This window comes from Panicum virgatum, chromosome 1N, assembly GCF_016808335.1.
Source record: "Panicum virgatum strain AP13 chromosome 1N, P.virgatum_v5, whole genome shotgun sequence".
NCBI lineage: Eukaryota > Viridiplantae > Streptophyta > Magnoliopsida > Poales > Poaceae > Panicum > Panicum virgatum.
In genome coordinates, this window is record NC_053145.1 from 50,197,234 (window position 1) to 50,224,460 (window position 27,227).

Consider the following 27,227-nt stretch of genomic DNA (forward strand, 5'->3'; position numbering starts at 1 on the left):
ATCAGGTTAGATCTGAGTTGTAGAGTCCGTTTGTAACCCGATTTGGAAGGTGTATGTCCTCTCCGGCCAATAAATATAAAGGCCACGGCCGATTGAGGTCCTTCTACCCAATCGAATCAATCGATTTACAATTTTTCTATTTTTCTTCAAACCCTAGCTTTTCCAATCTCGTGCTGTTCTTTGCTCGTCTCGACGGCGTTCAAGGACATCTTGAGTGGCCTGCCGACCTCAAGACAACCCTAGATCTTTGAGCTCCAACGGGGTCCCTCCCGAGCTTGAGGTTCTAGGTCTTTGCGTAGTTCTCTGCGCCCGACCGGTCTGACCTGTTGGCGCGACCGGTCTGACCTGTTGCCGGAGTGTTTCGGTCGGTTGCGATCCTGCGCTTTCTAGCGTTTGTGTGTTGGCTAATTCTGCGTCAACACATTGTTTCAGATGTTGCGTTTTCATATTAAAATTCAATGGAAACAAAAACTCTCCATAAAAAAAGAAATCATCTTGTTGGCACAAAATATGATCAAACCCTAGACATGTATATTTTATTACCAAACCCTTAAGATATCCGATTCGTCAATATGACCTCAAAACATTAACATGCTGACGATCACATTCATGTGGTCTCCCTCTCCCTCTTTTTGTAACGACGACCAGAAACGAATACAACTGGTGCTCCTAAAAATGGCATCCACAGGAGCTTCAGTTGGAGCTTTATCTCGTTAAAGACCATGTTACTATGCCTTAGCCAAATCCCCCAATATAAATAAAGCACTTAGTCACAACCAAAATCTATTGCTCAAGTTTTCTGTTGATCCATTAAGCTAATCCCCAAACATATGAGAAACCAAAGTCAGCGGTCCAAGATCAAAAGAAAGCTATATGTTGCATCATTTCATTTAAATTGTCCTCTTGGCGACCAAGAGGACAGGTGTACGTTTACAAAATTGCGATTGCGATTTGCATCACAGAATGGACTGATGTAGATGTTGGTCAGACACTCCTCGTCCTTGATTCTAGTCCTTAGCAAGAAAATCAAAAATGTGTTGCGATGTAGTGCCCCAAGCAACCATAGCCAACGGCACTGATCAGTACTATATTCCTGCGATAGACCCAAATGCGCCTCTTATGCTCCTTCGGATCGAGCCTTCAGAATAAAAAAAAAAGAGCGGATAAGGCATGGATGCATATTAGCACAGTTTTGAGATTGAACGAGTAATAAATTCAGAGTGTCATATGAAAGTAGGACTTGTACTTCTTTTCCAGGGCTTGAATCATCTCTTCGATAGAACCATACTAGCCATGCATCACATTAATCACTATTAGAGGGTGCAGCACTAACTAACTAATCTAAATAGTAGATGAAGAATTAATTGACAAGTGCAAGGAGAGAAAAATGCAAACCAAACTTTAAAACTCACGGGTCTTCTTCCAATCTGGCCTGATCCCTCCCAGGCTGTACCCTACTAGGAAAATTGGCACGCTAACGCCGCGCCTGCAGGTGATGAGTGTATATGGTCATGTGGCATGTGCTCGTTTGCTGTAGTGCATGCAGGAGGTGCCTAATACGACAAAGATGATTCTACCTCAGCATCAGTGTTGGAGCAAGTTTGGGGAAAATTTATGTGTAGTTAAGGGCGATGTGTTGAGGGCTTGAGGCCTTGGTGAGCTGTGTGTAGCTGAGGTAGATTGGGTCCATATTTTATCAATTGTGAAAGGTAAGTGTGGAATAGTACGGGCCCATGTGTTTGTTGTGTGAGTGTGACAGAAGGTAATCAGGTCTTGCTCCATGGTAGTATGGCAATACTATTTTGTGCAGTCGTATACTGTATAGTGCTTTGGTTGATGGGCTGCCTGAGCGCGCAGTGCAATGTTGTTGCCACCTATGTGCACTCTACTAGGCAGGAAGGCCATGGGGCTAAATTGTTAAACTAAATTGTGAACCTAGTAACAGCAAGAGCGAAGCACATGCCAATAATTTACCAACACGACAGCTATTGCAGGCTGAAACTAAGCACTATAGTAATAAAATGACAAAACGAAGGCCTTACAACTGAACGCATGCAATGGAACAAAATATAGACACTCACAAAGAGCACCTCGTACTATTAGGATAAGAGCATCAGCCAAAGCAATCACAAAATGAAAGAAAAAAATCTACATAGAATGGGCACACGACTGGCAATGATATGATGCAAATAAGATTCGCATGCATACAACACGATTAAAATAACAATAAAATTCGTTGCAGAGCCTATCGCCAGAAGGGGAAAATAGTCGCAGCAGCCAGAGGAGTAAAAGAAAATATTATAGCTGAGAACAGGCACAACAAAATAATATAAACACAGAAGAAAGATCATTATACTTTGAAATTGATAGACACCAACAGAAGTGGCACAGGCCCCGGAACCACAATGGCCAGAGCACAGAGGTGGCGAATGGATCTTGGCACAAAGAAAGAAAAATATTCCATCATATTATTCGTATAGAGAAAAACACAAGTAAAAAAAAGAAATGCGACAACACTGATAGCAGCACGGGAAATAATAGTAAAAAAAGGCAAATCTAAGAAGCCGAAGAGGGGGAAATAAGTAAAAGAAAACCGACAATAAACAACAATAGAAAAGGTGTAAGAAGAAAGCAAGGCGAGCAGGCAGGAAATGGCTAGGAAATTTTAGTGCTCAGCAAAGATAAATTGAAGAAAAAAGGAACAGGAACTTACGAAGAGGGAAAAGAGCAGGGACGCCTAGTCGGCGACCGAACCCATGAGGCCTATCTGGTGGAGCAGTGTAAAGAAAATGCCAGGCGAGCAGCTGGGAAAAGGCTGGCAAATCTCAGAGGTGACCAAAGAGGAGAAGAAAAGAAGAGAATGCATCTAATCGGCGGCACGGAGGACGACCTCCGCTCGGCGGTGCAATAAAAAAAATGACGCAAAGGTGGGAGATGGAAGCGACGCCACCGACGAAGGGTGCGGCGATGTGGCGTCCGGAGTACGTAGTCCTAAAGCAGGCCACGATCCAACCACGAGAACGAAAGAAGCCCAAAATAATGGGCAGACACGGACGATGTAAGAGGCGGCACACCAAAAAGTGGCCCAGGCAAAAGCAGGAGACACAAACACAGCCAGAAGCCGGCGACACACGTCAAGCACACAGAAGACACAAAACAATTGAAGGCAGACAACAGAGACATGGAGCCATGGAATTGGCAGAAACAACGCTTAGGCCTCCGGAGGCCACGGTTTGGTTTCGGCGATATAGAGTTACCTATTTGTAAGGATCTAGAATTTTTGGGTTATCATGCAGCTCAATAGTTCCAGGAAAAAATTGATCAGAAAAAAAGACTCAAACTTGATCATCATGAACACGAATCAATTGGACATGTATCAGGTACGATGGATCGCGTACGCAGGCAACGATAAATCTATTCAGGCGGGGTGATCACTTCCGAGGGGAAGGGATCGAGATGGAGATGGGGAACTAACCTTGTGGACGAAGGCGCCAAAGCCCGAGATCGAGATCCGACGCGGGAGGTCCTTCAACTTGACGAACAGAGAGCGCAGCGCCATGGCAGCGACGGGCCGGCGGAATCTGGAGGACAGCGTAGCCGCGTAGGGAATCGAAGGAGGCGTACGCGGTATGCGAGCTCGAGCTTTGGGTTGGTTGCCTTTATATTACGAGAAAACGACACCACCGGCCGGCTCCGACACGGCTGGAGACTGCATCACCGAGTCGGACAACCGATGCCACTGGGTGGCAGTGTTTCTTGACTATTCATTATCTTGTTTTCAGGGTGATCTGCAGGCCCTAGAAGACCTGCCGCGCACCCCAGTTCCCGAGACGCCCAGCATCATCGACGGCAGCCGGAGCTGTTCCCGAGACGCCCAGCATCATCGACGGCAGCTGGAGCTAGCAGCGCCGGCGCCGGTCCTTCGACGGCCGTGTCGGCGCGTCCTCAAGTGGAACGGGCAGGCGCGCGGCTGGTCGACCTACGCATACGGCCCGGGGTACAGCGCCAGGGTGTGCACCGCGCGTCCAGGGTTCGCCCGGCCGGCAAAACGCACCGAGAGTAGGTGCGGCCGTCCGCTGGGCCTGCGGTTCCACCACAGCTCCGGCAACCTCGACATTGCGGACGCGTACAAGGGGCTCATGCGGGTCGATCGGGCCCGGCGGCGGCGAGACGACGGTGCTAGCCGCGAAGGCCGACAGCGTGTGTGCCGCTCCGCTTCACCAACGGAGTCGATGTCTACCAGGTAACCGGAGAAGTTTTCTCCACGGACAGCAGCATGAATTACCCGCGATAGCAGCACGAGAGGGTCACGGCCACTGGGGACTCGACGGGCCGCGTCATGAAGTACGACCCTGTAACGAACCGTGTGGCAGTCCGGCATCACCTACCCAACGGCCTCGCCATCAGCGTCGATCGGACACACCTCGTTGTTGCTCTAACTAGACCGTGCAAGCTGCTCAGGTACTGGATCAAGGGTCCAAAGGCAGGCACGTCGGAGCCGCTCGCTGATCTGCCAGCTATCCAGACAACGTAAGGGCAGACGGCAAAGAAGGGTTCTGGGTGGCGCTAGCTGCATCTGGAGAAGATGGAACTGCCATTTGGTCCGGATAGCCATCTGCGAGTGCTCGCAGTAAGGATCAGTGCAGATGCACAGGTGATCAAGTGATGAGAGGGCCCAAGAGTGTGAGGCCTACCGACTACCGAGATGATGGAGAGGGAAGGTGGCAAGCTCCATATGGGATCAGTAGAACTACCTTATGTCGTAGTGGTCACTGAATAGGAAAGCTTGATTTTGTATCTTTAGTGCTTTATTGTTCGAGGTTTGTTACTTTTTCGATCTTGCTATTCTGTTTATTAGGAGCTTGAGTTTTTCTTGACATTTCAATCAAGCTTGTACATACTCGTTGAATGCCGCACTTGCTGTATTAAAAGGCCAATGTAACTATGCTTTACTGTTTAGTGTGAAAATGCAAAGTGAAATCCAAAGCCAAGTCAGTAGAGCAAAACATACTCCCACGTTTCTATATGCCCGTGCAACTTTAGTATTTTAATTTTTAACACGAACAAACGTTTGTTTCAAGTACATCAGTATACAGCGCCGACGGGGAAAAAAAATGCTGCCATCTTAATAATTTAGAAAACCTACGCCTACTTTTTGCAGTGTTCGCCTAAACGGCCGTGTGCAAGCCGTGAACCCACTACTCCGCGACCTACAGTGCAATTTAGGGGGTAAACGGAGATTACACGATTTAAACCATGTACACCGTTTAAATCGTGCAATCTCTGTTTTTACCGTGCACACGATTGGGTATTACACAGATTATAAACTATTTATAGCAATCTTATTCACCGTTTAGGGAATAGCAATATGTATAGGGGATGCAAATTTTTTGTAGGTAGGTACATATTCAAAGTTTGGAAGTGAGAGAGCAAAATATTCTAATTCAGTTTATTATAGGTCTTTGTAGTCATGTTATTATCATTCTCTCTTGAAAATGAACTGTGCAACTTGCTATTACTATATTAAAATAGTACCAAAATGTGCAGTCCGTGTAATGTCGTGTACACACGGGGTACATGATCTACACACTACTCGAGCTTTTGCCTACTGTTTACCGTTTACTGTTTAGGCTAACACTGCTTTTGCACTGTCTTATTGTGCCATATACGCGCCTTCAATTGAATTTTAACACAGACAGAAAGTGTAGATTACTGCCAAGAGCAAATGATTCAGAATTTCAAACTCCCCTTTCTGAATTTCTAAACACTTGAACCTGATAAACTGAACTGAAACCAACAGCAAGTCTGAAGACGCATCCTCCCAAATCCTCTTTCGCTCTGACGCTCCGCCGCGCCAGGAGCAGAAGAGTTCAGCCCCACATGTTAGTGACTGAAATCACCTTTGCAGCTACCGCAAAGAATCTGAGGCTGCGTTTAGTTTCCAAAAAAAATTTGTGCAGTATCCGTCACATTAAATTTTCGGACACATGCATGGATATTAAATGCAGTTGAAAAAAATAACAAATTACATAGTCTAACTGATTTCTACGAGATGAATCTAATGATGCTAATTAATCTATAATTAGATATTAATTATCAAATAACAACGAAATGTGTTACAATAGACAAATCCAAACTTTTTTCACCAACTAAACACACCCTCAGTTCAAAACCAGCCAGGATAGCTTTGTCCGACCTGCAGCGTGTTCGCGTTGCACGGCATGCCCAAGGAAAGGAAGACGAAGGTTCCCTGAGCGTGGCACGCGAGCCGCATATAGGTGGTTGGCTGGACTGAATTTAACATGGAACCCAGCACTGGCGGCCCAGAAGCCAGCGTTTCGCGGCTCTCGACTCGAGAGCGCACAACCACTAAGCCATAGGCGTTGGCCCGTTTATTCTTGGACTTGGCCCAGGCCTCGCGCTTCAGGGTACTGCGCGAAAAAGGCGGGAACTGCCATCCTTCTGCGCCGCGGGCGTTGGTTTCCAACTGGTCCATTAAATAATACATGAAAAAGACACCGTGAAACCAGACCTCCTATGCAATTTTTGGAAATTCTAATCAACACCACATGATCTTCATCCAAGGGCTATAGACATAGGTGAGAATATTTTGCAAATAAACGCCCGCCACTCCCACACGCGATTTGCATGAAACCCCTCCATCCGCTTCCATCAGCGCGTGAGGTCCTGTTCGGTTCCGCCCAGGAGGTCACGCCGGCCCTAGGACTCCGCCGGCCTACAGCAGCTCCGGCCTCTGGCAGCTCCGCCGGCCTCCATCTCAATCTGCGCCGCCGCCCTTCGTTCTTCGTGGAGCCGCCGGCCTCCATCTTCATCTGCGCCGCCGCCCTTCGCGTCCGCGACGAACAAGGCCTCGCGGGAGGCTGCGCGCAGGACGGCATGATCCTGGTCAAGAACCTCTCCCCCTGCGTCGTGCACGAGATCAGGCTGGATCAGGCTGCTGTCCAAGTTCGGCTACGACTGCCGCGCGTTCGTCAAGGAGGCCGGGGCCGTGCCGCTCCTGCTCTACTCCGAGGACGCGGGGCTCTAGCTGAACGTCGTGTCCATCCTCGAGGCCAACAAGAACCGCATCATGTTTTGTGGTTGTTAGGCTAGATTGGCAAGAAAATAACTAGATTCATACAACATTATCTGCAATATCCTATTTCTAAGAACACACACTGAAGAACACCGAGCAATCAACACAGCAGACATTCAGGGGCACGGCAAGTTCTTCGGTGCACGGCAGCCCAGGCGGCCAGAGGGGGCAGCGCCAAATCAAGGCCGGGCGGCGCCATATCCATGGCCTCACGGGCGGCCCCGAGATGGACGCCGGGGGGCAGGTCCATGGCGGCGGCGCTCGATGCACCTCTAGGGCGGCGGCTCTGTTCGAGATGGCCCCGAGATGGACGCCGGGGGGGCAGGTCCATGGCGGCGGCGCTCGATGCACCTCTAGGGCGGCGGCTCTGTTCGAGATGGCCCCGAGATGGACGCCGGGGGGCAGGTCCATGGCAGCGGCGCTCGATGCACCTCTAGGGCGGCGGCTCTGTTCGAGGCAGGCAGAACGAAGGCCGGCGGCGCCATATCCATGGCCTTGCGGGCGGCCCCGAGATGCACCTCTGATGGAGATGGAGGCCGGCGGCGCTGCAGTTGGAGGCCGACAACGCAGATGGAGATGGAGGCCGGCATGGAGCTGAGCGACACATCCTGGGCAGGAGCGGAACGAACAGAGGAGGTCTGATGGGGCTGACGGAAGCCGATGGAGGGGGTCCTGTGCAAATCGCGTGTGGGAGTGGCAGGCGTTTATTTGCAAAATGTTTCCACCTCTACCCATAGCTCTTGGATGAAGATCCTATGGTGTTGATTGGAGTTTCCAAAGTTTACATAGGAGATCTGGTTTCCATAGGATACGGTGCCCATGAAAAAACACTCTTCAGATGACTGTTATTATCACCAACGGTGACATATAGCTGCAACCACTCTAGCAGATTACCAATTCTCAATCCATATTACTAAAAAGTTTTTATGATAATCACCAAAATACACTTTCCTTTCCCTTTCACCTAAATGATTATCCCACTACCGGAATACCCTATCCTTGGTTATTGGGATAGTTTGCTGCAGCAACTATTAATAAAAACAAAAATAATTATTGGTTATGGAGAGTTTTTAGTATGAGAAATGAATAATCGGTTGCAGATGCTCTCGTACCGAAAAACCAAGGGCTACTGTAACCCGTTAGGCAAAAAACCAGAAACAGTTGAGGACCTTAGTAGGCAGGCGAAGTAAAATGACGAAATAAACCTCGAATGGCACCTTCCCTTAACAAGCACAACCATTCCCTTAGCTCTCCACTCGCACATGATATTTCCATCGGTTACATACATTATTTGATGCTGACGCCCTTTGTGCTCATGCGACATCAAGCCGACGGCACTACCAAGTAAGTGCAAGGAGAAAGCCTGACGGAAGGCCAGTAACAAAAAGGCTATCGCGTTGGCTTGCCACGCCCAGGTAAATGTGGCCCGTTGAATCAAATGCAAAAAATGGACACATTTTTTCGCCCACTTCCGACCGAGTCTGCTCCTCAGGTCGGATTGAACCAGCGGCCCCCGCGGCCGTTCACGTGCCCATTCCCGTGGATTCCTGCACTGTTGTGTGCGAACGGGGATGTGGGATTGCGCGAGGACGGTGGGCCAACTGCCATTGAAGGAGACGGTGGCGAGGAGAACAAGCCGGGGATGTGCGAGAGGGAGGGGCCACCCAAGAGATGGTTGCTACCTTTCCTTTGCTGGATCGCTTTGATCTGTCTTAAACTCTGCTCGTGGATGTTTGCAAGCGCCTCAAGCTCGTCAAATGACAATGATTCGACACCGACACCATAGAGTGGAGCATGCCGAGCCATCTCTTCTTGGAGTGAACTTTCAAGAGTCCGAATGTATTGCTGAAAAAAAAAGAATGACAGATCATTAAACATGGTACAACAATATGGCGAATGTGCTCATCGCAATGCATAGCATGGGCCTTTACAAAGTTGCCAACCTTTGTAAGCAGCACATCGTGGCAAAAGGGACGTGTGTTCATGACATAGAAGATAACAAAACAAGTCACAAATTTAGAAACACAGAAGATTGCAGGTTAACAGTGTTGTGATCAGTTATGTCCATAGAGTTCTGAGTATTTAATTGGATCAATTAAAAACAATGCATGATTCATTTTCAAAAAGAACTCGGCATACTATTTGGAGTACATATCTAAAAATCGATGCATACCAAGACATTTTTGTGACAGTAGAATACTTATGGAAATAATTGCCATATTTTTAACAAGGCATTTGAGATAATAGTCAGTGTGGATATAAGTATAGAACAGACAATTGTGAAAAAAAAAATAGCAAGGTGGAAAACCTGGCAAACTTGCAGTTTCGACTGCATCCCATCAATGTAAGCTTCACAACGACTAATTTGCTCTTCTTTTTCCTTTTTTTCTCCCTCGGTTTGCCCAACCGTCTGTGTCAGCTTTCTCACTTCATTCTCAAGTGATTTTCGAATCTCTTCACGAGTCTGTGTTTCAGCTGCATAACATTTTAATTCATCATCGAACCTTATCCTTGAAGCTTCAGCATTCTTCAACCGTTCTGCTAATGTATTTTTCTCCTTTGTCACTTTCTGCATACAGCATATAATGCATTAGTTGTTTGAAAATGTGGGGCAAATGTTATTGATATCATTTCAAATATAAACAGTTACATGAAGGTAATGGTAACTAATATCTAATAGGAAAGGAAGTAAAAGCATGCTTCACATATATGATAAATCCATAAAATATCTACAGTTATCATATATCAACAATAAACCTCTACAAGAATTGTAAATTGGTAAAATGGCTTCTACCACATTATGTACAGGCACCAATGCATGGAAGTTGTCTTTCGGAAAAAAAGAAAAAAGAATGCATGGAAGTTGACTCAGCACAAAATTGTAATAATTCTTTAAGAAAGACAAAATCCACAGTCAAGCAATATAAAACCACTAACCATCACAGGTCTAGAAGATCACAATGCAAGTCTGATTTCCATTGCACACATTTTCGGATACTTAAAAGCAAGTCGAAAACAAATGACTCCAACAAATGATGCCTCAGTGTTAGCACATGAAACAGGATACGTGGATATTTAAACAAATTGTCATTGGCCCTCTCGACATGAACCAATATCGTAGAGGAGCTCAAATATGAAAGGTAGAAATACTACCAAATGGCTTCACCATATCGTTTGCTACAACAAATCATGCATTATTCACAATTTTATTTATAGTTATATAGCACAATTACCTCAACTATCTTTGTGTAATAAATGACCAATGTGCCTTAAAGGAGCTACTCAAGGCAATGATGAATCATTATCAAGATACACATCTTTATGATATCAGACACATACAACAATTTTAGTGTAGGAGAATAAATTGCAAAACTACCTTTCCCCAGACATGCACTACCCCACCCAAAACCAACACACAAGCATTTTTTTTATCAAATTCCCACAATGCATGGCAATGAATTTCCATTGAAAAGCTCTATATAACTGAAAATGAACAGCTAAAGGGCACCTGTTCCTACCCAGGATGGCTGCATATCAACCCGCCAAGGGTGATTTTCTAACACTGCTTCTGGCAACTCAGAAAGCAGATGATAAGTAACCAATTAAAGGTACAGATTTGAAAACTACAGTATCTTAAAGCAGCAAGTGCACTTTTATCCTACACCTTGACCTCTTATGGAATAAGCTTGGAATATTAGATATAGAGAGTCAAGGTCCAGGTGTAGACATATTAAGAATAACTAAACAACACATATCTACAGTATCAAACTACAAGGAAAAAGGTATTGAGCAAAGATGTAAGATGAACTTATGACAATGAGGTGATTAAAAAAGCATTTATTTCGAGAATTGGTACTATAATCAATCTATCAATTGATGGGAATAAACACCACAGACGAACAGTTTGTTTTGATCAGCATAAACATATCTTTGCACACAAATATTGCTTATGGCTACTACAACTTCTACCTTCAATTCTTCGCGTTTCTGTGCTTTCACCATGGACAGTTGTGACTCTGCATCACTAAGACGAACTTGGAGATTCTTCTTTTCAGCAGAGAGCTTTGCGATTTGCTCATCTTTCTCTGATCGCACCCATTCTAACTGATTCTCAATCTCCCGCATCTGATCAGACAGTGCCTTCTTCTCACGAGTAAAACGATCCCTCTCAGCTTTTAGCTCAGACTACAGTGAATGAAAAAATCAATAATTGTTAGGCTAACCTACAGAACATGAACAACAGGTTTAACAGTCAGGTCACAACAAATAACTACCTTTAGATGGCTGATAGTTGCCTCTGATTCAGTTAGCTGTTGGTTTAGTGCAACCTTTTCGTTGGTGAAATTCATTTGTTCCATTTCCATGTCCTCTCGAAGACGAATATTTTCATCTTCAGTAGCACATATTTGGTGCCAAAGATTTGAACGGTCAGCCTGAGCAACTTCAGCGACCTCACGCAACATGTTCAAAACAGGTCTTGCAATCCCATACTCCTTTACAAGAAATACCAAGACATCCATATCGATGTCAACTGCGCGGCAGTTATCTGATGTATTTGTTGCTCGTTCAACTAGGCCCTTCAGAATTCTATATCTATAATGATCCTCAGAATAGATCTTAAATATGATAGCATAAAGCATCCGCACAAAGTCTTGAACCTTCGTTTCTGTAGATAGAGATAATACCTCACCAAGTGCAAGGACTGAAGTGAAATCATTTTCTTGGACAGACAATGGTTCAAACTGCCCATCTAACAGAACTTGTTTGTTCTTTGAATCATTCACAACAGACCCAGACTTTGAACTTGATGTGTAAGAGTGTCTTCTTTCCAGCACCATGGCAACTAATTGTAGACCAAAGGCCCCTCGCAATAACGCCCTCTCAAAAACCTGTGCAACTTCAACAAATAATCCAGGTATTGATAACATTTCTATCAGCGCAAAAACATCTGATAGATGATTTCTTCCATGCACAGCTTGCTCTTGCCAAGAATACATTCCTTCAGCTGAGAGCCCATCTGTAGAACAAGTACTACAAGATGATGTTGATGACAGACAATTGTTTTCAGGCTCAGAATCCGAATCAATATCCTTCAATATAGCTTCAGCTACATCTGGCTGGCTTTTAATTGTTTTAGACAAATAGTCAAGCACACAATGTGGAACTTCAGTTCCTAGATCGTTCAATCTCCATCGAATGGCTCTAACCTTTGGAAAATAAAAACAATAAGTTACTAATATAAAAAGTAAGAAGATGCTGAACAAATAGAAACTCAGGAAGCATGGTAAACATACTGCCAGAGAAAGATGCTGACAATTTGATGCCGCCTTAAGAACATAAGTAATGGCAGTTACAAGAGGCTCATCATTTGAGTCAGACAACAATTCAAGTGCATGAACCGATGCTTGTTTCCAGATATCACTTTCAAATTCTAACTCCGAAAGGGCACCAAAAACCTGCCATAATTAAAATAAAAGCAGCAGCATATCAGGTATGAGTTGTCCATATGTATTTCATATAAGCTAATCAGGCATGATAGCTATCCACCAATACAACCATATTAAGTCAAAAACTCTCAATACGGTAGAACAAATGCATGCACATCAGCTAGTCATCCAAAAATAGTGGAAACAATATGTTTTGGTGGATTACTCTAGTGTTCTGTAAAATTGTAAATTATACCATATAAGTTAGTATAATTGGATTTATATTCGAAAGGACTTTCAAATGATGCCAACTTCATGGTCACTAAAAGTATAATAAGATATATTAATGGTCAAGTGTAGGCTTAGAGACCACCCTGGGTCAAACACCTATATTTTGATAAGGAGGTAGTAGCATTATAGCATGTCTTTTTTTTTAGTGAAGACACAAGAGAGTTGGGTATCATTATATTAAAAAAGAAGAAAAGGGTAGGAATCTCTTACATACACCACTCACACCAAGTCTTAGGAGGCAAACTTACTGGTAATCTCAATGAAGGCTCTGCGTCCGACTTTTGAAGATGATCCAACAGTGCACAAGCTGCAAGCGAGTGTTCTGAACCATCCACTAACTTTGGTACAAGGGTAATCAAATCTTGCTGGAGCTGTTTTGGAGCTTTCTCTAGGACAAGTGCAATCTTCTGGACAGCTTGAGGGCGCCTCCGTGGTTCAGGGCATCCATGTGGAACCTCGCTGTCCAATGCCCTCAATGAATTAACAATCAACCCTAACAGTTCCTCTGATTGCTCTGGCCATTTTGACTGAGAAAATTTTTTGGTAGGACAATACATTAATTAAAGGAAATGTGGTGATAAGGTTATAAAATATGAAACCTCAAATCATACCCTGGAAGCCTGTTCAGGGCCTTCATCTGCTGGCAAATCAGTAGCGGATGTTTCCGGAGGAAAACAGAAATGTTCTAGATTATTTGCAGCAACCTCCTTTGTGGCCAAAGCTGCATCTTGCATTGAAGGACTATCTCGAATACCATCACTATTAGGTTCCGTGATCGCATAAACATTACTGCATGCACATATTGTTAGTTCACCTTCAACATTAAGCTCTGGTGGAGAGCTGGCCCCATTTGAATCAGGAGAAGGTTTTGTGCTTGCTGAGGAACCACTTTCTTCTGAAGGCTGGCAACACTCAACCATTATATCTAGAAGCAAATCTATGATAGCCTGCTTCAAGGCACTAACCCCCATCAGCAGACTAATGAGACTTGTGGAGCTTGAATCACACTTTGAAGCATCTTTCTTTCCACCACTCTTGGTGGATACTTTGGTCGGAAGAAGCATACGCTTAACTTTTGCTGGGTTATCCAGATAAACACGCAGGCCAGTTAGGAACCCAGCAATCGCACTAGCATCTGTTAGAATTTTCTCTCTTAAAGTAACTTGTGGTTGAGTATAATTATCTCCATATGTAAGAGAAAATCCAGCTCTTGAGAGGAGGTTCCGGAACATATCTTCCTCATCGCCACTCATATCTTCGCTATCTTCAGAATCAACAAGTTCATCAGGATCTGTCGTCAGTTCATCCTGGTCATCATCTGAAGCCCAAACCTGGTCGACAAGTTAATTATGAGCCCAATAAGGAAAGAGCACTGTGTACCAAATGAGCACATCCGGTTATCAGTTACAAAAATGTGCCATGAACAAAAACGACTTCGCTGTCAGAGTGCCACATAATAAGGACTATAACTCGGGCACAACTACAACTTGCATATGAATATCATGCTATGACCCATAAAATCCTTCAAAGGTCAGAAGACTAAAGTCTACTTACTCAAAAATAATTAATTAATCCTTCAGACATCGTTATCTTCTGAAGAAAACCCCATCAAAGTCATAGGCCAACCGTTTGAAAACAAGTGTTACATCTCATTGCTTTGAGTGAACTAGCAGATAAATGCAGGCATCATTGCAATAATCAACCAGACATGTTACCTATCGGCCATACCTAGGCCAGCGTAATCCTCAGTAGCAACAAGCACAAAAGGCGTAATAAAATGTTGCCGACGCATTCGTGGGCATCACGTACAGGCGTACCCGGCGCAAGGACTCTCCGACATCTTCTAGTGGCTAGATTAGTCTCTTTTTGTTAGTCTTTTTCCAGAGTTTGTTATAGAAACGATAAACATTCTTATTATTAGGAGGTAGTTTGTTATAGCCGGCTACTTAAGGAGCTCGGCAGGACTCTTTTGGTTAAGCAATAGATGAGATCTTAACAGCTCAGAGCCTCCAAGGGAGGGCGAGTTCTTATCTCTACGTTGCCAATACATCTACTATATCATAAAAACACAAAACAAAAGGACCAAGGGATGCGTGTTTCAACATAGATGGCTGCTGTCTCCAGGAATATCAGTAAACAATGCAATCTGTTCATTCACATGCTTAAAAAAATTGATGGGTTCGTAGCAACAATCATGATATCTTAAACTGCAATAGATGAGATCTTAACAGCTCAGAGCCTCCAAGGGAGGGCGAGTTCTTATCTCTACGTTGCCAATACATCTACTATATCATCAGGACTCTTTTGGTTAAGCAATAGATGAGATCTTAACAGCTCAGAGCCTCCAAGGGAGGGCGAGTTCTTATCTCTACGTTGCCAATACATCTACTATATCATCTGGTATCAACCTGGTGATCCTGCCACCCCCTTCCGATCCTCTCCCACCACCATACACCAACCTCCAATCTTTCATCACCATCTCGACGATGGGAGACCACCTCTCAGCCACCGACTTCAAGACCTCCATGGACAAGATCCTCGCCGAGATCACCTTGGTGCGGGACGAGCTCACGACCCCCAAAGGCGACCAAAGTCAGTTGACAGTCGCCGTCAACTGCCTCCAGACGGACAACCACAAGCCGGAGAGTTCCGGCGGCGACGATGACCACCGTGCGCCGAACCCTCCCCCGCCCCCTCCGCCCCACACCACCCACAAGCTGCGTTTCCCCAAATACGACGGCAGCGACGACCCCATCGGCTGGCTCCATAAGTGTGAGCAATTCTTCCGCTCCCAACGCACGCCGGAGGATGAGAAGGTCTGGACTGCCTCCTTCTACATGGAAGGCCCGGCTCAGCAATGGTACTATCGCTTGGAGCGCAACCAGGGCGTTCCAACCTTCCAATCTGGCAACAGTTCGTCGCCGGCGTCAATCGCCGCTTCGGGCCACCCGTGCGCAGCAACCCGCTGGGGGAGCTCACCCATCTGCGCCGCACGGGCACGGTCGCCGCCTACCAGGACGCCTTCCTCCAACTCCTCGCCCGCTGCGACGACGTCACCGAATGCCAGCAGGTGGACATCTTCACCGCAGGCCTCCGCAACCCCCTTCGCATCGACGTGGAGATGCAGCGTCCTACTTCCCTGGAGGACGCCATGTCCTTGGCGCATGCCTTTGAGCGCCGGCTCCAGATCGACGATGACGACGACGTCCGTGCTTCCTCACGCGTGCCTCCGCGTTCAACGCCCTCTGCCTCGCCGTGCACACCAAAGGACCCGCCCAACCGCGTCATGCAACAGACGCCGGGCGCTCCGGGGCGTCCCGCACCCAAACCAGGCGTTCGCTTCACACGCCTGACTCCCCAAGAGATGGCGCAGCGACGGCCTCTGCTTCAACTGCCCGGAGAAGTTTACCCCCGGCCACATCGACCACTGCTCCATGAAGGGCATCTACCTGCTGGAACTCGACGACAATACCCCCGTCGACGCCACCGCATCTGACGACGAGATGGAGATCTCGCTCAATGCCATCACCGGCATCAAAACCGGCGACACCATGCACCTGGCGGCGCCTGTCGCGGGCGTCACCTTGAGGGCACTGGTGGACTCTGGATCCACCCACTCGTTCATCTCCGAGGCGTCGGCACATCGCATCGGCGCCGCCATCACGCCACGCCCGGGGCTGTCCGTGGCGGTCGCAAACGGTGGCCGCATCTCCTGCAGCGGCCTCTGCCCAGCGACCCCGGTCACCATCGGCATGGAGCGCTTCGTCATCGACCTGTACGTGCTTCCCCTAGGCGACTCCGAACTGGTGCTCGGTTGCCAGTGGCTCAAGACTCTCGGGCCCATCCTGTGGGACTTCGACCTCCGTTCCATGGCGTTCTGGAGGGACGGTCACCAGGTCCGCTGGGTTGGCGCGGAGGACACCTCGTCGCCCCAGCTCCGCGCGCTACTGCACCAGGACCTGCTTCCCTTGCTGCTCGCGGAGTTCGCGGACATCTTCGCCGAGCCGACGGATCTGCCTCCTCTACGCTGCTTCGACCACCGCATTCACCTGCTCCCCAACACGGCGCCCATTGCGGTACGACCTTACCGTTACCCGCAGCTGCTCAAAGACGAAATTGAGCGCCAGTGCGCTGACATGCTCCGGCAAGGCATCATCCGCCCAAGTACCTCGGCGTTCTCATCGCCGGTCCTCCTCGTCCGCAAGAAGGACGGCTCATGGCGGTTCTGCATCGACTACCGCGCACTGAACGCCAAGACCGTCCACGACTTGTTCCCAATCCCGATTGTGGACGAGTTGCTCGACGAACTCAAGGGCGCGACGTTCTTCACCAAGTTGGACCTCCGCAGCGGCTACCATCAGGTGCGCATGCATCCGAAGGACATCCACAAGATGGCGTTCCGCACGCACCACGGCCACTTCGAGTTCGTGGTCATGGCGTTCGGCCTCACCAACGCACCCTCTACATTTCAAGCTCTGATGAACGAGGTTCTTGGCCCTTTTCTTCGCAAGTTCGTTCTCGTCTTTTTTGACGATATTCTGATATACAGCAAGACATGGTCCGAGCACCTCCGCCACATCCGCGCTGTGTTCGCCGTGCTGCGCGTACACAACCTCTTCCTCAAGCAGTCGAAGTGCTCCTTCGCCGAACGCAGCGTCGCATACTTGGGGCACATCATCGCTGACGCCGGCGTCGCCATGGATCCCGCAAAGATCGAGGCGGTGCAGGCATGGCCCCAACCACGCACGGTCAAGGCGCCGCGGCTTCCTCGGCCTCACCGGGTACTACCGCCGCTTCATCAACGGCTACGGCGCGCTCGCGGCTCCACTCACGGCGCTGCTCAAGCAGGAGGCTTTCCTGTGGTCACCTGAAGCCACGACCGCGTTCCAGGCGCTCAAGGCGGCGCTCACCTCCGGGACGGTGCTACACATGCCGGACTTCTCCAAAGGCTTCGTCGTTGACTGCGACGCATCCGGTTCCGGCTTCGGCGCCGTGCTGCATCAAGGCCAGGGCCCCATCGCCTTCTTCAGCCGGGCATTGGTGCCCCAGCACGCCAAGCTGGCCGCCTACGAGCGTGAATTGATCGGCCTCGTCAAGGCGGTCAAACACTGGCGTCCGTACCTGTGGGCACGCTCCTTCACCGTGCGCACCGACCACTTCGCCCTCAAGTATCTGTTGGACCAGAGACTCTCGACAATCCCACATCACAAGTGGGTGAGCAAACTGTTCGGCTACGACTTCACGGTGGAATTCAAGCCGGGCAGCCAAAACATGGTCGCCGACGCCCTGTCTCGCCAGGAGGAAGACGCCATGGAGCTCCAAGTCCGGGCCCTGTCCAGCCTCGACATCGAGCTGTTCGCTGCGTTCCGCAGGGAATGCGCGTCCTTGCCAGACATCCTGGCCAAGCGTGCAGAGATCGAGAGCGGCACCGCCGGGGCATCATGGTCCTTGGTGGACGGCTTCGTCATGCACCGAGGGCGCATCTTCGTGCCCACGTCCTCGGCGATCTGGCCGCAGATCCTGGACGTCGCGCACGGTGCCGGCCACGAAGGCGTGGAGAAGACCCTGCATCGACTCCGGGCGTCCTTCTACAATCCCCATGCCAATCGCCTGGTTCGGGAACATGTCAAGAGCTGTTCAGTATGCCAACGCAACAAGACAGAGCACCTCCATCCGGCGGGACTCCTACAGCCGCTTCCAGTACCCACAGCAGCCTGACAAGACATCGCGCTTGATTTTGTGGAAGGTTTTCCCAAGGTTGGCGGCAAATCAGTGGTCCTCACGGTCGTCGATCGGTTCTCCAAATATGCGCACTTCATAGCGCTGGGGCATCCGTACACAGCGACATCTGTTGCACGGGCTTTCTTCGATCAGATCGTCCGTCGTCATGGCATTCCGTGCTCCATCGTGAGTGACCAGTGTCGGTACCCTGCAGCTGGGGTACCCACTCCTACTGTGTCAAGACTCGCGTAGTTATCCGTAACTACGCCCTAAGTAGCTGAGCAGCTGGACCCCTAGGGTCCGACTCTATCTCACCGGACCAACGGTCCCGGACCCGCTTCCCGCTCGGGGACGGGTCCGGTGTCACCACGTGTCCCAAAGGTGGAAATGCTCAGCACCTGTGGCCGCGGACCCGAACCCCCGCAGGTGGGTCCGGGACCTCCACGTGCCATCCGGACTCCCGCAGATGGGTCCGGGACCTCCACGTGCCTATCCGGACCCTCGTGAGCTCTCGGCTCAGCTAGCTGCTCGGGAGGGGTTCGGAGCCGCCACGTGTCACACAGACGCGGGCGCGGGCGCAAGCTTTCCGCTGGAAGCTCCCTCACCCACCCGCATTAAGTGCGAGTGGTTGAGGCGGGCTCTGCTGCCTCTGGGCACTGGGCAGCTTTTGTCAGTCCACACTGTGCATCGCCAGTTACCGAGACGGCTCGTCAGTTACCAAGGCAAGCATTAAAGACTCAGCGCCGCGCGCATGGGCGACGAGTCATGATGACCAGCTACTGACTGGAGCAACAGTGCACGCTGCTACAGTGGACTGAGTCAGTAGTTCGGCGCTTCATCATGACCTCGACGCGCGGCTGCAGAGGCTAGACTCTACTCTGACAGGACAGCTCAAGACCATCCCTGGTCAGAAGCTACGCACGGAAGCCAACGACAAGATCTCCGGATCTGAGGCATTGAAGGCCAAAGTGTAGTTTATAATACATCGCCGGGTCCACATGTCGGGGCCCCGCTCAGTGTACGTGCTCCCTTTGGACATATAAAATGGAGAGCACGCCCGCTAGAACACAGATACTCCAAGACTCACTCTGGACTCAGCACTAGTCACGCCAAGGTTCTCAGACTCTCGAGAGCGCAAGCAATACAACACACAGTGGACGTAGGGTATTACGCTCCGGCGGCCCGAACCACTCTAAACCTGCTGTGTTCATCGCGTTCCGCCACCGAGATTGCGCTAATCCTAGCTAACCCCCGAGTACTCACCCTCTGGACTTAGGCGGGTGCATTACGCCACCTGGTTGTGGGTTTGCACACCACGACATTTGGCGCGCCGGGTAGGGGAAGCTTTAGCAAGTTTTAACTCATCTCTTGCCCATCTCCATGGCTCGGGTGGTTGAGCACTCCCACCACGACGACGACGTGGAGATGATGGAGGGTGTGGCGTCATCTGTGCCACACGCCTCTCGCCTTCCTGCGCCAGGGGCAACCGTGCCCGTGGAGCAGCCACCGTCGGCAGCGGCGCGCACTGCACGTCGGCAAGAGTCAGGGCGCCCGTCAAGGGCCCCCTCACAAGCTGCGAGCGGCGGAGCGACAAATCCCAGCTCGCAGCATACCTCGCTCATGTGAGGAAGCCCGCTCCGGCGGAAAGCCGACTCCGGTCGCACCAAGCCCAATCCGGCGGAAAGCCGAATCCGGTCACACCATGCCCGCTCCGGCGGAAAGCCGACTCCGGTCGCACCAAGCCCGCTTCGGCGGAAAGCCCACTCCGGTCGCACTAAGCCGACTCTGGTGGCTCTCTCCGGCGGAAAGCCGACTCCGGTCGCACCCCCGACTCTACATCTCTATAAGTCCTACCCTTAGAGGCCCAGCAGGGAATAAAACATTTTCCTTTGTAACTAGGTAGTACTTCTGTGTGGTCCAGTCCGGTGAACCTCCCCCGTGGAGGGGTCCGAACCTCTGCGAACCAGGTTCAGGGAAGCGTACTCACCCTCCGGGGAGGTCCGGAGCAGTGTAGCCGCTTAGCCTGGTTCCGTACCCTAAGCCTACATGCTCTACCTCTCTAGGGCGAGTACCGTAGTACCTAAGACTGGGGGCCCGGAGGTCCGGACAGCTCCGGCCTCATAAACTCGTGTTCTGGCTTACATCGCACATCTCATGTACATCTAGTTATAAAGGAAAAGTTTATTCTCAGTTCGCCTCTAAGGATGTTACATTCCAATTTCAATCTACGCATTCTGTTTGCGCTAACCCCCACGTGGCTTCTTACTCTTGTGCGGTGATTGTGGTCCGAATTGAGTTGGCTAGTTAGTGAGTTAGCTCGAGACCCCTCATGGAAGAGAGGGGTTCGGACCCCTGGAACCTGCAGGTTCAGGGAAGCGCACTCATTCTCCGGGGACGTCAGGAGCTGTGTAGCCGCTTAGCCTGGTTCCGTACCCTAAGCTTGCACGCACCACCTCCTGTGAATAAGTGTCGTAGTACCTAGGACTGGGAACCTGAAGGTCCGGACTTTCTCTTAACCTAAAGGCCGGTCCCTTGAGCTCCGTTCACTGAACCTAGCTGTCCATCTCAAAGGATTACAGCCAACAAGATTTGGGACCCGTGGGCACGCTACTAAGCATATACCTTGAGTCATGTGCAGGTCCAAACGTGATGATGCAGCAGGTGACCCAAAGGATGGACGACGCAGGACAAGACCCTTGCGGCGCGCACCGCTGGGCGCCAGAAGCAGCCAAGTTGCTCACAGTAGTGGCCCCACCTGCGGGTTCGTTGCCTCTCCCGAGGCGGGCCCGGGGGCCTCTGTCGGTACCCTGCAGCTGGGGTACCCACTCCTACTGTGCCAAGACTCGCGTAGTTATCCGTAACTACGCCCTAAAGAGCTGAGCAGCCGGACCACTGGGGTCCGACTCCATCTCACTAGACCAACGGTCCCGAACCCGCTTCCCGCTCGGGGACGGGTCCGGTGTCACCATGTGTCCCAGAGGTGGAAATGCTCAGCACCTGTGGCCGCGGACCCGGACCCCCGCAGGTGGGTCCGGGACCTCCACGTGCCATCCGGACTCCCGCAGTTGGGTCCGGGACCTCCACGTGCCTATCCGGACCCCCGTGAGCTCTCGGCTCAGCTAGCTGCTCGGGAGGGGTCCGGAGCCGCCACGTGTCACACAAACGCGGGCGCGGGCGCAAGCCTTCCGCTGGAATCTCCCTCACCCACCCGCATTAAGTGCGAGTGGTTGAGGCGGGCTCTGCTGCCTCTGGGCACGGGGCAGCTTTTGTCAGTCCACACTATGGATCGCCAGTTACCGAGGCGGCTCGTCAGTTACCAAGGCAAGCATTAAAGACTCAGCGTCGCGCGCATGGGCGACGAGTCATGATGACCAGCTACTGACTGGAGCAACAGTGCACGCTGCTACAGTGGACTGAGTCAGTAGTTTGGCGCTTCATCATGACCTCGACACGCGGCTGCAGAGGCTAGACTCTACTCTGACAGGACAGCTCAAGACCATCCCTGGTCAGAAGCTACGCACGGAAGCCGACGACAAGATCTCCGGATCTGAGACATTGAAGGCCAAAGTGTAGTTTATAATACATCGCCGGGTCCACATGTCGGGGCCTCGCTCAGTGTACGTGCTCCCCTTGGACATATAAAACGGAGAGCACACCCGCTAGAACACAGATACTCCAAGACTCACTCTGGACTCAGCACTAGTCACGCCAAGGTTCTCAGACTCTCTCGAGAGCGCAAGCAATACAACACACAGTGGACGTAGAGTATTATGCTCCGGCGGCTCGAACCACTCTAAACCTGCTGTGTTCATCGCGTTCCACCACCGAGATTGGGCTAATCCTAGATAACCCCCGAGTACTCACCCTCTGGGCTTAGGCGGGTGCATTACGACACCCGGCTGTGGGTTTGCACACCACGACAATCGGGATCTGGTGTTCACAAGCTCCTTCTGGAAGGAGCTCTTCCAGTTGGCCGGCGTCAAGCTCTGCATCAGCTCGGCATTCCATCCACAGACGGACGGCCAGTCCGAGGTGACTAACCGCATTTTGGGCGTCTACCTTCGTTGCTTGGCAGGTGATCGTCCTCGCAGCTGGCTGCGTTGGCTTCCTTGGGCGGAGTTCATCTACAACTCCTCCTTCCAGACGGCTCTTCGCGCGACACCATTTGAGGTGGTCTACGGCCGCCCTCCTCCGACCATGGCCTCCTATCAGCCGGGTGTGGCCAGGGTCACGGCGCTGGACAAGCAGCTCCAAGACAGGGACGTGTTCCTGCAGGAGATCAGGGAACGTCTCTTGCACGCACAAGACCACATGAAGCAGTACTACGATCAAGGCCATCGCGACAGGAAGCTGGAGGTCGGCGACTGGGCATGGCTTTGTCTACATCTTCGTTCTCCGTCCGGCATCATCGACAAGAGCGCTGGGAAATTGGCGCCCCGCTTCTACGGCCCTTACCAAGTACTGGAACGTATCGGTCCTGTGGCTTATCGCCTGTAGCTGTCGGCCCAGGCCAAGATTCATGATGTGTTTCATGTGGTGTTTCTCAAGAAGCATCAGGGCGCGACACCTACTGCTCCAGTTCCATTATCTCTGGTGGTGCACGGCCGCACCGTTCCTACACCAGCGGCCATCAAGCGCGCTCGGCTCAATCGGGGAGTGGGAACTCTCTGTGCATTGGGTCGGCCGGGACGCGTCGGACTGTACGTGGGAGAAGCTGGACGACTTCAAGGAGGCATATCCGGAGTTTCAGCTCGAGGACGAGCTGTTTCGAAAGGAGGGAGGAAGTGTTGCCGACGCATTCGTGGGCATCACGTACAGGCGTACCCGGCGCAAGGACTCTCCGACGTCTTCTAGTGGCTAGATTAGTCTCTTTTTGTTAGTCTTTTTCCAGAGTTTGTTATAGAAAGGATAAACATTCTTATTATTAGGAGGTAGTTTGTTATGGCCGGCTACTTAAGGAGCTCGGCAGGACTCTTTTGGTTAAGCAATAGATGAGATCTTAACAGCTCAGAGCCTCCAAGGGAGGGCGAGTTCTTATCTCTACGTTGCCAATACATCTACTATATCATAAAAACACAAAACAAAAGGACCAAGGGATGCGTGTTTCAACATAGATGGCTGCTGTCTCCAGGAATATCAGTAAACAATGCAATCTGTTCATTCACATGCTTAAAAAAATTGATGGGTTCGTAGCAACAATCATGATATCTTAAACTGCAATCTGACCAATGTACCCGTTCACAATGTTTACAACTATTTTCATTATCACATGATGTAGCAAACCAACAAAATTCTACTTAAAGTTTCATTAAACTTCCCGCCATTCATGCATTAACGAGAGCAAATAGACAAGACAAAAAGAAAAGCAAATGAAATCTCACCTCAAGATCAGAGAAATCAAACCATGGGCAGCAGTCTATGATTTCACAAGTAAAGATAACAGTGTCCCGAACAAGAAAACCAGCATCAGTATCAAGCATGTCTGAAATCTTCATAAACTGGAGAACTGAATTGTTCCATGTTTTCGTGCAGATTGAAGATTCCTTGCACACAGTTTTTGCAGAATCCTTCTGATTAACTATAGCCATCTTATAGTGCACCCAGAAGTTCTTATCAGGATCATACACAGACGACTGATCACTCTCCAAGTATATGCATATCGTATCAAACGACTCATATACACCTGCAAGTTGCGATGAGGTAAGCACCAAATATGGGTTTGGTACAACTGTACGAGTCATGAAAGAAAAATAAATTTGCTTTACCTATCCGCAGCTCACAACCCCCAGCCTGAAAAAAATTACTAAATATCTTTCTGGACTCCATAATCTCCTTAAAGGACAAGAAATTTTCCACTTTCCATGTAAATGATGGACGCTTTGGTGAAGCTTCAATCTGACATCCAGAAGTTGAACAGCATATTTCAGAATCTTCATCGATTAGCTCTTGCATAGTTGCTGTCTCCTTCAGAATGAGAACCTCTGCTGAAAACACAACGGTATCCTGTACAAGAAAACCTGCATCCTGATCAAAGAGGCTTGTTAATGTCACAAATTCACACCAGCCCCAATCCTTCGCTGACTTAGAGTAACGATTCTGAGACTCTTTCATGATCGACTTCTCCTCCACTTTCTGGTTGATGACAGAGAGACGATGGCTCACAAAGCAGCTCCACTCACTAGTTGTATTTTGGGGATCGGTCACTTCCAGAAATACTGATAGGTGGCATGGTGGTTGAGACTGCCCTGGTTGCAGAAACATAAACAAAACCAACTGAAAGAATCAGTATTCAAATTCTAAGAATGCTCACATATGAAAAGTGAACAAGTAATCATACTCAAAGGCTACTAAAATGAATGGCCACAATTTGCTTGTAGTGAAACCAAGTTCAAACTCCAAATGGACTAAAAAACTGGGGGTGCCATAGAATTATGTACTCAGGAGCAGCAGTTACCAACCCCGACAATTACATACTAGGTCTACAACAGTGATTTCAATAATGAGGTAAGGAGCCCCGGGAAATCCAAGTTGTGGCTGCATTTGCAGACTGCATATTCTACTTGAAAAGAGGAATTTAAGATTAATTTAGTTCAGTATAGTGTAATCATGAGTCACCTCTTGGATCAACTCTGAACATAAATAGGCACTGTTCTATCATATCACGCAAAAATTGGGGATTTAGCAAAACAAAAGGAAAATTAACATTCACTATGGTGCTTTATGGACTATGGTTGCTGCTACATGCGGGAAAATGTGAATGACACTAATCGGTGACATCCATTAGTTTTATGCCACATAAAACTTTATTACCAGGGATTGAGGATGGACAAAATGAGAAATAAACATGATAAATTGCTTTGGAAGGGGCAACAGCTACTAATATAGAAAAGTGTGTCTGTCACGTCCCTATTTGCCTATGGCATTTTACCAAGTTTCACTCTATAAGCAGTTTAGTGTATGTCAGAATAAAATCCATAAAGTCGATTTCAAAGCTACCATATGAATCTGGAGGAATACATGGGCCTAGTGCTTACCCCGTGGATAAACAATAAGACGGCAATCTCGATTCCCGACTTGGAACCGTCTGCTTTTGATACATAGACCTGTGATCTTGCGCTTCTTGAGAAGCTCCTTGAGTCTTGTGAAGTTCTCAATTCTCCACACAAACTTCCCAAAGTGTCCATCTGACTTCCTTGCTCCAGCACGCCCACCACCAGCGCCACCTATTCCCAGAACCATGGGCAAGCTACGAGTGAATGAGTTTGACTCCTTTATCACATGCACTGAGGCACTGAACACCACAGCTCCATCAACAAGGTATCCGCTATCAGCAGCCAGAAACTCATCCATTTTGATGTAATCGCACCACCCAAGGCTGGCATTGTCCGCCCCAAACCGACCATACGAGTCCTTGTGGATATGGCTCCCACCAGACCTCTGATTAAGGATCGAAATGCGGAAAAGACACCAGCAGCCACGATCACCATCTGGCACACCACTCCCTGCACCGCTTGGTGGCAAAGCCGATGCCGATGACCCAGATGCAACCTGAACAGCAGGCTCCTTGCTTTCCAGACAAACTGACAAATGGTCTGCACCAGAGACATTGCTCTGGTAGATACTAATCCGGAGCCCGCAGTCACTCCCGCTGGCAGAGGCAGCAGCAGGGAAGAATGCTGGGCTCATGATCTTCTGCGTGCGGATCATATCCCGGAAGATGCCGAAATTGAGTACCTTCCAGGTGAAGCGGCCGTCAGAATCGGCAAAGGAGGCCGTCTCGGAGAGGACCGATATGTCGGCGGCAATGACGAGCGCGTCGTGGGGCTGGAAGAGGAAGGCGGCGGCCGAGGAGGGCGCAAAGTCGCACCAGCCGTGGGAGCGCTTCTTGGAGGAGAATCGGTGCCATGAATCGCGCCCCAACGACTTGGCGGGATCGGTCGGATGGACGACGGAGAGGCGATAGCTGAGGAAACAGTCCCATTTTGAGGAGGTGGTGGTCGTGGTGGAGGACGACGACGACACCGGGGTTTTGGGGTCGAGGACCTGGAGGTAGAGGGAGAAGTACCCCGGCAGCGCCTGCGAGTCGCCGCGCGGGTAGAGGAGGAGGCGGCAGTCGAAGCCGCCGACCTCGAAGTAGCGGCTGTAGAAGGTACGGGCGCGGGTGCGGGGAAAGTCCGGGAGGGTCCACCGGCAGGAGGCGGAGGCGTCCCCGCGGCGGTTGACGGTGAAAGTCGCCGACGTGGAGTCGGACGGCGAAGGGGAAGGGTCATCGGCGGTGACCGCCGCGGCGGCGGCGGCGGAAGTGGTGGGCTTCATGGATTGGGGATTTTTGGTTTGTTTTCAGGGGTGTGTTTTCTCTCGCTTTTTTTCCTTGGTCTTGGGCAGGCAGGAGCAAGGCTTTGGTTGGGGGAGGCGAAGAGGGTTGGCGTGCGGGTTTTCATTTATTTTTTCTTTCATTTCCATCCCCTTCCCTTCTTTATTTTTGTTACTATAATCAATAATGCCACCTTGTTAACTGGAATTCACTTTTCACATTTTTCTTCTCTCCGTATCTTCTACTACTTGAATATTAATAACAAGGCTTTGGCTGTAAGTTCAAATGTTTGGACAGAATTGGGCGATCGTTTTGCTCTATTTTATAGATATAAATTAAAACTTTGGTGTCGCCAATTAAGTCCGGCCAAGGGTAGCAT

At 49.6% G+C, this 27,227-nt stretch overlaps 1 protein-coding gene across 3 annotated transcripts; it reads right to left on the reverse strand.

Moving 5' to 3' along the window:
• Positions 1 to 8,235: 8,235 nt before the first annotated feature.
• Positions 8,236 to 26,939, reverse strand: LOC120656435. Of its 3 annotated transcripts, XM_039934517.1 has the most exons (10): positions 25,569 to 26,939; positions 24,300 to 24,779; positions 23,916 to 24,217; positions 13,425 to 14,144; positions 13,062 to 13,340; positions 12,391 to 12,552; positions 11,371 to 12,303; positions 11,066 to 11,281; positions 9,405 to 9,665; positions 8,236 to 8,941 (listed from the first exon to the last, which is right to left on the reverse strand). In XM_039934517.1, the coding sequence occupies exons 1-10, from the start codon at positions 26,848 to 26,850 to the stop codon at positions 8,585 to 8,587; spliced, it is 4,992 nt and encodes a 1,663-aa protein (XP_039790451.1). In that variant the 5' UTR covers positions 26,851 to 26,939; the 3' UTR covers positions 8,236 to 8,584. The 3 variants fall into 3 exon arrangements, with proteins under 3 accessions (XP_039790451.1, XP_039790450.1, XP_039790452.1); XM_039934516.1 differs by having other exon boundaries at positions 11,371 to 12,552; XM_039934518.1 differs by lacking the exons at positions 8,236 to 8,941; positions 9,405 to 9,665; positions 11,066 to 11,281 and having other exon boundaries at positions 12,162 to 12,303; positions 12,411 to 12,552.
• Positions 26,940 to 27,227: the final 288 nt, after the last annotated feature.

Excerpts from the sequence above, each read along its gene's own strand:
- LOC120656435 (XM_039934516.1), bottom strand. The coding sequence starts at position 26,850 with ATGAAGCCCACCACTTCCGCCGCCGCCGCCGCGGCGGTCACCGCCGAT. Across the intron at positions 24,780-25,568 it reads TCTTATTGTTTATCCACGGG|GGCAGTCTCAACCACCATGC; the intron begins GTAAGCACTAGG and ends TTCTGCAACCAG. Across the intron at positions 14,145-23,915 it reads TTGATTTCTCTGATCTTGAG|GTTTGGGCTTCAGATGATGA; the intron begins GTGAGATTTCAT and ends CTTGTCGACCAG.